At 48.4% G+C, this 11,550-nt stretch overlaps 1 protein-coding gene across 5 annotated transcripts in view; it reads right to left on the bottom strand.

Annotated features, from left to right (window-relative positions):
- Positions 1-359: 359 nt before the first annotated feature.
- The window catches only part of DAGLA (diacylglycerol lipase alpha), a 72,506-nt gene continuing 61,315 nt past the window's right edge, over positions 360-11,550 (bottom strand). For all 5 annotated transcript variants that reach the window (XM_040609594.1, XM_040609597.1, XM_040609596.1 and 2 more), the window contains one exon: positions 360-11,065. In XM_040609594.1, coding sequence (XP_040465528.1) covers positions 10,138-11,065 — 928 coding nt within the window. In that variant the 3' untranslated portion in view covers positions 360-10,137. The remainder of the gene's footprint in view (positions 11,066-11,550) is intronic.

Raw genomic sequence — 11,550 nt, 5'->3', positions numbered from 1 at the left:
GACAGAGATGTTCCCCAAAGCGCTTTTCCCATTTCCTCAAAGGCCTGGATCCAGAACAGGCAGAGCTAGCGAGGTGATCATCAGCCCCAGTGGCAGCTAAATTACTCCCCAGAGCTCTCCAGGGAGCGCACGCTGTAGTGATGCACCGACACCACGTCCCTTCTCCTACAAGGAGAGCACAGTGCAGGTTTTTCCAACTCTCAAACTCACGCACAATCCTTTAAGACATAACCTCAAGCAAATCACAACTATCATTCTCCAGGTCAGACATGGGAACAGTCACATACACCAGTCATGCTTCTACATCCATTTTATACACAGTGCCATACAATATACAGAAACTTTTATATACATATATCTTTATATAATATGCTATATTAATCTGTATCTTTCTTTACAGCAATATTAGTTTGGATCTTTCATACATAGGTACAAAAAGTCACATGAGAATGGCACATGAGGAGTGCTTTAGTTTCCTTGTAGTCTTCATGCTGGGGCAGCTCGGAGCAGGGATTCGGAGGGCAGCGTTCCCGGGACAGGCAGCGACCTCTTGGTTGAGCACGGGGACACAGGATCCTGTGCTGTCTCCCCCCTGATTGCATATGCAAGTGCTCCAAGCCCTGCAAGAGGCAGTCTGAGCAGCTCGTAGCTCCCTAGGAGGACTGTTTCTCCCATAAATGCAAAAGGCTTTAGCTATAAAGAGGCAATTGGGGTCAAAGAGTTAATTCATAGCTACCCTACTCTGAGCTGCCCCAGGGCATGATGTGAGATTGGTGACAGAAGCAGGCAGAAGGGCTTTTCCATAGAGGCATTGGTGTCCACTGACAGAGAAGTGGGAGGCAAAGGAGTTACTGTGTGGAGCCCCCCACCCACAGACAGCTCCTGTTGCACAAAGCCACCCAGCTGGGCTCCACCCAACACTAAAAAGCACAAAAAGATGAGAAAAGAAATAGTTTCCGCCAGTTCCTCTGGTCTTGCTGTCTGCTCGCTCACAGCCATAAAGGAGGCCAGGCCAGGCTGGTGGCTGTCACGGCAGGACACCGGAGCAGACCGCTGAGCCAAAGGAAAGGGTCTCACCGGGCAGCACGCTCCTCTCCTGCTGCCCCACACACACAGGCAGGGAGCCACAACCCATCACCAATAATCCCTGTGTTGACATTAGTAATTAAGTTTATCACTAGGACAGAAGCTTGAGACTATTCCCTGGACGTCACCTCTTCAGTCAGCTGCAGCGTTTGTGGAGGGAAAGCCAGGGAGCCACGGCCTCCATAGCTGCAGGTGACGCCACTTTGCCACCAGACAGCGGCCACCAGCAAGCGCAGTGGGCACACTGATGAAGCAGTTAAGACCCAAAAAGGTGTGCGGCAGTGGTCTAGCCAACACAGCGGGGTGTGACCGCTTTGCACACCAAGTGGCACACCATGACAGGACAGACCGTTACAGGCATGTGCCACCAAGCCAGCCTGAGTGCTGGGTGACATACACGCTGTGCGTACTGCTCCCTCCTGGCACTGCCACGTGCACCAGGTACCTCCGACTCTGAGCCATCAGAACTGCACAAAGCCCACAATGGAAAGCAGGGCAGTGGAATCCCAATAAAAACCAAAATGAAGGCTTGGTCCTGTGCTGCTCTGTGTTTAATGAGTTTGCAGATAACCAGCTAGAGGTCCCCTCGTCACACAGATACACTGGGCAGGTAGAAAACTTCAGTAAATGAAAAACTGAGCACAGGATGACACGGAGAGGTCAGAGGTCTCAAACACGGCAATGAAAGCAGCAAAAACGCACAGCTCTCTAAAAAGAGAGCTTACCTTTGGAAGATGGCTGTTCCAGTACCAGTGAAAAACATCAGTAAAATCAAAACTGCAGCAGACAGTTCAGAATACGTTAAGTCCCTTTCAGCATAAGTTCTTGCAAAAACTGAGTCAGATCTTGAAGAGTACAAAGAGTTTTACTCATGAATAGACCTGAGAGGAAGTTTTTCTCATGAACAGATCTGTTAAACACTGACTGAGGTCATAGATACCAAAGCTAAGAAGCAGCAGGAAATATTCCCTTCCTACCGCACAGAAAACACTCACTGCACAAGATGAGGTTCTAGATCAGAGGGGGCTGGCAGGGGAACTGCTGCGCAGGTTCAAGGAAACAGCCTGCCTCAGGCCAGGCTTTGCTGTTGGCACTTGGATACGACCTGAGGCAGCAAGTGGGGAAATGTGGCAAGTCCTAGCTGAGGCAGAAAGGGAGGGCCTGGCAGCAAGGGTGACTTTAAACCCATCCTTGGCCACACTGCATTGCCTTCCACACCCAGAGAAGAAATAACGCACAGAAGTAGAGAAGGAAGCTGGCAGGCGTCTGGTCCCCAACAGGAGGCTTGGACCTTAAGCCAAAGGAAGACAAAGGCACGATATGAACTCAAGAAAATAAGCAAAAAAAAAAAAAAGAAAGAAAACAACAACAGTTACAGAGACAGCAAAGTGCTTGGAGACAGCTGATGCGTTTTAGGACTGCAAGTCCCTACAACAAAGCAAGGAACTGCTCTTCTCAACAGTTTTGAATTTCCAGCCTGCCTGCCCTTCAGCAGCCTGAGTTTAGGCTAGCAACATCCTCCCGCGCAGAGCGCAACAGCTCAAGGGAAGCGCTGGGTGCAGAGAGGGTTGGGAGATAGCAAAGGAAGAAGCACAGCCGGCACGTGGCGGTCTGCAGGACTCCTGCCACACAAGGAAGCCACCAGCCACGCTGCTCTTGCAGAACACGCTGCCCTCCGCACAGCAGGCTGCTGTTATACAGCGAGGGAGCTCCTTCCTCAAGTATTTTAGGGTTTATGTTTCAGGCTCTGTCCGCCACAGATCTAACACCCACCCGTTTCGGCGGTGAAGGTCCTGACTCTCAGAGCTGCAACATAAAACTCTGAAGCAGACAAACCACAGCCCCCCAGGCTTGTCCCTGGCATCTAACCGGCCCGACCTCACTGCAAGGCGCAGGGGCGCCTCCCTTGAAGGGAACAGAGCAGGCACAGCACGCTCAGGAGCTGCCAAGGGAGAGAAAGCCATCCACGAACGCCGGTTTCACATACCTCTCGTACGTGACCTGTAACACCAGTATGACCATCTGACTGGAGAGCAAGGAGCTCCCAGACCAAGTCCCACCTCCCAGCTGCAGCCTTCCTCCCATTCTTCTCCCAGCTGCCGAGAACGGGCGCGGGATGCTGCCTGCCTGGGACGCGGAGCATCGCCTCCTCCACGCAGCAGCACCGTGAGAGGGAGCTTTGGCACAAGAGATGCAGCTCTTCACTAAATCCAGCGCTACACTTCAGTACTACACAGGCTCCGAGAAGAACATGTAACAAGCCCGATTCAGCCAGTGCTTCCGAGCCATATATTCCTTCACTGGGAGCATCAGCCTGTGCAAAACTGGTGCTCAGTTTCCAGCCCTCCCTTTCCTTAGGCAGGCTAAGGACACACAAATACACTGCAAGCAGGGAAGAAGCTGATGTTTCACAGCTAAGAAACAACAACCATCTGTGTTAAATCTGTCTTGGTTTTCACACTGAGCTTTCAGGTTCAGTGCATGAGATAACTGATCCATTTTCCTTTTACTTCCCCGTACTTCTGCAACTTGTTACTTTTGCTGCTACAGAACTCTAACAAGGGAGCACTTAGCCAACAAGTATCTTCTCACCCTACGCTTTTGCAACTAGAAAGAGGATTGCAGAGATTGTCTACACATTTCCTAAAGTGCAGGGAAGCTCTGTGAGAGTCTGTTGGCAGCAGCGTAATTAACTAACAGCTCTCAGCAAAAATCCAGCTTTAGCAGGGTGAATTTAAACACACAAGCAAGTGACAGCATGGAAGGATTGTCAGCAAAAGCAACCTCAGACTTCAGTTGTCTGAGCAGAAAGGAACAAATGTAATGCTCTAGGTTGGAGGAAAGCTCAAGGGGCTTTTAGGCAAAAAGCAAAGGTCTTAGGTTTGTTGAGGGCTGGAGATTATTTTAAATGTCTGCCAGTATTTCTGCATTACACCAGAAGAGTTACAAACCACTTTATCAGCAAATTACTGACCTGGGTGGCTTAACATGCTCTGCAGGCAGTAACTGCAACCACCATACCTAAAAAAATGGAAATCAAATGCCACTGCTACCCTTGCTGGAAAGCCAGGATGTTCTCCTACTGCCAAGGAAGAGGATATCCCAGCAGCAGGTACTCATGGGGACAAAGCGAACCCAGCACCAGCTGATTCCCAAGGCAAACACAGAAGGGTTTCTGCTGACCACAGAAACGCAACAGGTCAGGCTCGAATGCCCTCCGGCACCATCAGTCTGCTGGGAGCTGGAGGAGCTTGTAACTCAGCAGCTCAACTTTAAGACATACCAAATTTCACTAATAGAGAAACCCATTCATGCAGATTGTAAGGTGTGTAAAGGAACCCAAGCAGTTTGCATAGGTAATATGTGTCCTGTTTTGCTACAAGAAAGATCTAACAGCTATCCTAGGAAAGGGGAAAGTATCAGGGTGCCAATACAATGACCAACAACAAAGCACACATTCTGGGGCTAGCTAGAACTGATGCTCCTTCTCCCAGTCTTCCCTGTAGGGCAATAGCCACAAAAGATAAACACTAAACACTCTGACATATGCATTTCAGCAATGATTAACCCCAACTAATCAGCATTGCAAGGGATAATTATGATTATTCATGTGCCCCAATTTGTAAGTTGAATTAAACCAGTTATCTGTGTGGGCGATTCAATGAAAATATTGGTCTTTGCCAACAGGCAGATTAAAAAAGCTGAGAAAGCATCTAAGTGCATAATGAATATATTAGAAAAGGCCATTTTACAAATCAACAGGATGCTCTCAAACATGTACAGATCTCATTGCCCTGTCTAAAAGCAGGATACAGGAAGGATTAAAATTAATTTAAAAGCAGGAAGCAGTAGTAACCAGAAACATGCAAAAGTTCTATAGAAAGAACATTAAGACTGGGGCCCACATGAATCTAGAGCAGTGAAAAAAATCAGAGACACCTGACAAAGAAACAGAATCACTTGAGATATTAAGGGAAGGTTTAAAAAGCCCTCTTAATTAGACCCAGATTACAAACAGTGAAACTGAGCAGATGGGAACCTTGTTAGGAGATGATATTTGAAAAAGTAATGCCATATTCATCTAGTTTGTTGTACTTCATACAGGTCAGCCCTGTTCTGTTTCTTTTGGTAGAGACAGGACACAGCAACAAGTCAAACTCCCAGAGCAGAAGCAGTTCCAAGGAGCACATGCTGATCCTGTATCCCCATGCTTGGTGGTTTTCCTCCGTCTTACCCTTGTTCATTGACAGCAACATCTATTTCCCACCTAAATCCTGTTTGGAACCTTCAGTGATTATTACAATCCAAGCAACAATGTCCTAAAAGTATAGAAATGGGAGACGCTGGATTTGTAGATCTACACTCACAACCAGCTTTGGCATCTCAGTCCTCTGTAGATATACAATACAACAATACAACTCCTGTTTACTTTGAATAAAGTTCTTTAAAAGTTGCAGAAATTATGGATGAACACTGAAAACACTGACCACAGACCAGGTAAGCAAAAGCTACGGATAGCTAAAGAACTTCTTGGTGTTGAGAACACTTTGACCTTTCTAGATAGCCTTAGCCATCACAGTGGGTGGCAGGTGTCTCAAGTGAATCAAGACAGGAATCCCATTCAGCTGGGTTTGGGTCATCATGAGAAGCATGGGAGAGCTATATTGCCCGGGATCAGCGGTGCTGTCAAGGATGCAGACTAAGACACCATCATCCTGAGAGAGAGCAACCAAGAAGAGATGTAAGGTGGCAGGAATAGGGAGCAAAGAAAAGAGGAAAGGTTAGAGAGTGGCTGTTTTAGGAGAAATTGCATGTTCCAACAGAAAGGGCAACCCCCCAGAGAAGGAAAGGGGATAACGGTGAGTATGGGTGAAGAGTTTTCACTGTTCAGCGCTTGTAGATACTCAGCACAGCAGGATCCTGTCAAAGTTCTTGGCACTGCTGTAATTAAAGCAACAATAAAAGCAACTAATACTGACGCAGAAGAGCTTCCAAACCCAAAGCCAGCCAACATCACATGCTAAGGGCTTGATGATCAAATCTCACCGGGATATTATCAATAAGATTGTTTTATTCTGCTTTGGACACACCCAGAAGGGCTGAAGCATGGCTTATAGGTGCAGAAACCAGACAGCAGCACAACCCCTTCACGCCTTGGGAGCACACTCGCAGCAGGGTCAGCAGCCCTTCCTCAGATGCTGGATGGAGTTTAACACCCCTAGTTAAGGGTCTCCCATATCGCCCCAAATGCTTCAAGGCTTCAGGATTACACTCCATGCCAGTCTGCTGAGATTATCGCAAACACGCATGCAACGGCAAATACTGATTACAGTCAACTGAACTCTGCTGCACCAGTGGATCGTGGAGAGGGCAGAGCACCCCGCTAGAGTATTTGGCAAAGCTTTTTTTTCCAATAACTGTGCTTTAATTTTAAGGCGCACAAAGCTCACTTTACTCTCCAGGAACTGCACGGCCTCAGCTCCACTACTTTACCAAAAAGCTCTTGGAGGGAATTTTAAGGACGTGCCATTGAACTGGGTGAACTTAGTTTAGCTGGGGTCTAGGGCATCAGGCACTATGAACCGCACCTCCAGCACTGCCTCCTCGTGGGGTACAACATCCCACTGAAATACTAAGAGAACATATAAAAATTAGAAGGCACAAAGCTTAAGAGTAGGAACCAGAAGCCAAGAGATTAAGAAATCTGAAGATGCTTCATGTTTCCCAAGACAGCTGCACGTCAGAGCGGAGCGAGGGCAGAGAAAGCAGGTGACAGCATGCAGTACAAATGAAGGAGATAGCTACAGGCTTAGCGTTTATTTTAACTTCCCAGACATGCTCTTCCAGGATGAAATAGGAGATCAGCCTGTCCAAATGTTCTTATAGCAAAGGAGTGATGAGAATCAAGACACAGAGAGACATTTAAAGCAGAAATAATGCAAAGAACATGGATTTACTTCATGAGAACTGGGAACAGATCTGTTTGTCAAGAGAGGACAATGGAAACCAGGAACTACCCATCATGTGATGCAACAAGAACCTTTACTAAAAGGGCTCTTTTGGACCTTTACTGCCTTAATCTATGGCAAGCCCAGGTCACAAGTATTAGGTATTCCCAGGCTTTTCAGAAGCAGCCTAATAATCACAGAGCGCAAAGCAAAAAAATGCAGCATGCCAGGCTGCTTCCTGCTACAGCTGGCCAAGGACAAGGTAACCCCGTTCCCCTGGGACATAGTTCCAATGGCACAGAGAAGGAAACAGCCATGCACAACAATTGCATCTTCCAGGACATGGTGGAGGTACACCCAGGCCAGAATTTACTTTCTAGTGCAACACTGTGACCCATTAAACATCATCAGGTCACGACTGATATTTTTTTATTTTTTTTTTTTTTCTGAAGAGGGAGATTATCTTCCTGACCTTGAGTCATCTCTCCACCATCCTTGGGTAGGGCACCAGTACATCCACCTAGTCTCAGAGATAGCCATCTCCTAATACCTAACTGCCAGGGACAGAGATGATTCTTTCATTAATGTTTGTAAAGTGCTTTGCAGATATAAAACTCTGCCTAAGTGCTAAGTGTTATTACTACCCACCTTCTGCTGACACTTAAAGGCAGAAATGAACTCCTTTTCCCACTCTATCAAGGTGTGTCAGCAGCCTGCATCAGGAGGTGAGCTAGCCTGCTAGCCTCAGCCTCCCTGCACTTCAGCTCCCCTTTCCCCCCTCAAAACTACCCAGTTTATTGTGCGTATTCCTGGACACCACCTTTTTAGCGTTTCTTGGGTGTGTGCAGCAATTCAGCCTTACCCTGTGGTCTGCAATAGTGGATGATCTGATGGCACTTACACAGCTGCTCTATATGAGCTCCTGAACCATAAAAGCTCTCAGCAAGGGGAACAACACTGCTCTTTTCTGAAGGATCTACAAAGAAAAAAGTAATTTCTCATTGCTCAGAATAAAAGTATTTTTCTTTTACAAAGTATTTTAAATTCAGAGGGGCTTCTTCCCTCCAATTCAAAACAGTATAGAAAAGGTCACCTTTGGAACCTAAACCACAAGGACAACATTTTACTGCCCATTTAACAAAGCTCCTGCATTTCTGAAGGCCCTGCAATGTGTAAGGAGCAGGAGACACAAGATCCCACAGTAAATTGTTAAGTGGGAGATCGGCACTTGGACACAAAGTCCAGTTCGCTTCTGTGCACCTGAAGTTATTGACATCAATGCACGGTGGTTATAAAGTGCTCCTGTTCTGGCTTGATGGCATCTGATACCCCACGCTCTGTTTGTGTGGCACCCAGGACACCACAGCCCTGACATGTGCCTGGGGCTTCAAGAGACTCTCTATGAACACAGCTAGGGATAACAGGAACACAAGGACTCGTCATGAGCTAAGCTCCTGGGAAGCACAGCATCCCCCCGCAATGGAAATATCACAGCTAAGGAGGGGAAAGGAGGGCAATAACATCTGTGATAAGGAAGTTAAAATAGGAATTTCTTTTCCAGTGAGGGAGGACAGAGCTCCAGTGAGACTGATTGGTAACTCTGCTGAGCTTTGATATGAAGGTGTTTTGTCAATTAAAGGCCTTCTACAGGTCACAGCATGTTTAACTTTCTAGACAGGTAGTTTTTCTCCTGCTCCCATCATTAGAAAAAGTGCCTGCCTACATAGGTCTAGTAGGCTCTTCTGGGCACAGAGGCCCTGCACAGCAGTGCTCAGGTAGTTTTACTAGCAACTTGGTCACACTTTGCAATGCAGTGTTGTGCAACAGAGGCAGACAAATGATGCACGCAGCCTCCCCCAGACTCCAACCCACTTTAAAAGCAGGGAACTTGCAGTTGTACCTGCCCATCCTCTCTCCCCCCAGTCCCCAGAGGGAACAGCACAGGAAGGAAAGAACAAACATGATTTTTGCTTAGGGAAAGCCTCCCTGTTTGCTTAATAAATACCTTCCAAAAAAGCTTAGCAGCTCTGTAAACATACAAGAAATTTCAATACTTAGTAAAAGTTCATCTTTTCCCTGAACTCCCAATGACAGAGGCTGGCATTGATCTGTGATTACTGCATATGGGTGGTGTGAGGACTCAGCGGAGTCCAGGAGAGGCTCCCAGGCTCCGCAGGGGCCTGCCAAATAACACTGGGTGTTGAGAAGCCTGTTGAATTTTTAAGCTGATCAATCCATGCAGCTCTGAGATGAGAATCCTGTCAGTCCTGCAGGAATGTTGCCAGCTCAGAGTGGTCCAGGGAACTGAGAAGTGACGATGATGACATCCAGGAGAACTCTCTTCTGGCAAAAGAGGGACATGGCAGAGGGCTTTGGCTCTTCAGAACAGTGTCCTTCCGTCTCAGAAGCAGCCTGGTGGTCAGTGAACACAGAAGTACTCAGGGGAGAGAAAACACAGTGCCAGCCCCATTCTTGCTGCGCCTGGCCAGGGGAGGGGAGACTGCATTTGGGGAGAATACAGCCCCAATGGCTTTAAAACAGGAGTGTCCTACAAAAAGCAATCCCTGTGGAATTGTGACGAATTGGATCTTGGGCCAGATCCAACATGGTAGTGCAACAGGGCCCAAAGTCTCAATCCGCTCATTTCCAAAACCACTGACACTGTACCAAGGGGGTGATCTGGTCTGGCCCCTTTGCTTCCGTCTATCCAATCCTCAAGCTTCAAAGAATCCACCCTGTCACCCCAGAGGATTCCCTGAAGCAGGGTATCTCACTCCCAAACTCAGCAGGTGCCCTGGGGCAAGGAATCTGCCTCTGGAATGAAATGTGGCAGGCTGAGGTAGGGAACTTGCAACTACCTTTAGCGACTCAGACCCTCTCAGTGTAGCAGGCCTCATGAGGCAATGCTTCCCCCAGCTGCAAGCACAGGACTTGAGCACAATCCATCCTCCAGACACCAGTGTGCCACCACTGTGTCACCCCAGAAGGAATGTTTCCAGCTGTCTCCTGCAATCCGACCCACCCGACGACCACCTCCAAGTATTATCATGCCAGCACTCAGCCTACAGGATCAGCTCTCAGAGCCGCACCCCTTTGCCCTGCACTAGAGGGCTGAAATCATGAGGTCGTCCTGCTTGACAGGGCTGGTTACATTACCAGAAGGGGTGGAAGTCCGGATTTTGTCAGTGGCCAGGCACTCCTGGCTGCTCACGCCTGTGGGAGTGATGTCCATGAGTTCTTCAGATGAACTAAGGGGAAAAGAGGGTGAGACAGAGATGCCCGATGAAGGTTCTGTTGAGCCTGCAAACAACCTCGGGGGCTTTGGGACTAGGTTGGGTTCATATTGTGCCCTCAACAGGATCTCCTGATCACTGACAGACTTGGGCATCTCTGCAAAGTCACTGGAACTGTCTGACACCATCATGCAGTAGATGTCCTGGAAGGAGCTGCTTTTGCTATCCAAATTAAAGAGGCTGTCTATGAACTCTGCAAACTCCAGCACTTGGGGACTGGGAACGTCAGTGAGCCGTCCATTCTGGAGGGACAGCTCCTCACGAGGGGCTAAGGAAACTCGGTCCCCCTCACTGCTGGCCCCCTCCTCACTGCAGCGTCGCTGGGGGGTAGTGCCACCACTGTTGAGCGCATTGTCAGGGGGCTGAGTCTCCTGGGAGTGCTTGGAAAGGCTATCAGCAGCCAGCAGCTCTGTCCGCGAGCTGAGAGAAGGGTTCTCCTCAGGGATAACAGGGTCTATATAAAAGCAGTGCGTCTCATCCTTCTCCATGACAGCATGGAGGCTGGGGGAGCCCCGGATGCTCCGAAAACCAGAGGAGCGCCTTGAGTCAAAGCTGTAGATGGATTCATTGTCCGAGAGGCTCTCCATGGTGGCAAGAGGGGCACGACGGTCCTGCAGCTCCACAGACAGACGTTCCTTTGTATCCAGGAGAAGCAGCTCCACAGGGTCTTTCTGCACAGGAGAAAGTGGCTTTGTCTCATAAAACCCCTCCAAACTAATTTCAGAATGGGACTTGCTCCTGCAATGAGAAACAGACAATGTGAGGCTGCACCACTCCACAGAACCACAAGCTGCCAGAACAGCCAGAGGAACCAAGTCTTGGGCACAGTTTCCCATACACACTGAGGGTACGTGTCACTGCTTTAACCAGAGCCACACACAACTTCAAGAAACCTCTCATCTCTCCATCCTCCCAGATGAAAATGTTAGGTACAGTTCCTTCCCTCTGCAAAGTCAGGTTCTTGCCCTTCTCCCTTTTCTCCTGGCTAAATGTCTCCCCTCTCAAGCACCACTGAGGACTATGGTTCTGCTCCCAGTGAAACTTACAGCACTTTTAACTGCAGCACCCCAAACCACGGTGCAGTCTCCACAGGTGCAGAGAAACTCCTCTCTCACCCGGCACCTCTGTATTAGAGAGGACTGAGACTAGTCCTAGTTGAAACTAGAGAGGTTGAGGACTAGCCTACAGTTAACCCACTACTTTTTCTTCTCACACTCTGGAAC

Source organism: Falco naumanni, chromosome 10 (assembly GCF_017639655.2).
Source record: "Falco naumanni isolate bFalNau1 chromosome 10, bFalNau1.pat, whole genome shotgun sequence".
In the NCBI taxonomy this organism is placed as follows: Eukaryota; Metazoa; Chordata; class Aves; order Falconiformes; family Falconidae; genus Falco; species Falco naumanni.
Note: the sequence above shows the minus strand (reverse complement) of the source record. Positions and strands in the feature narration are given on the sequence as shown.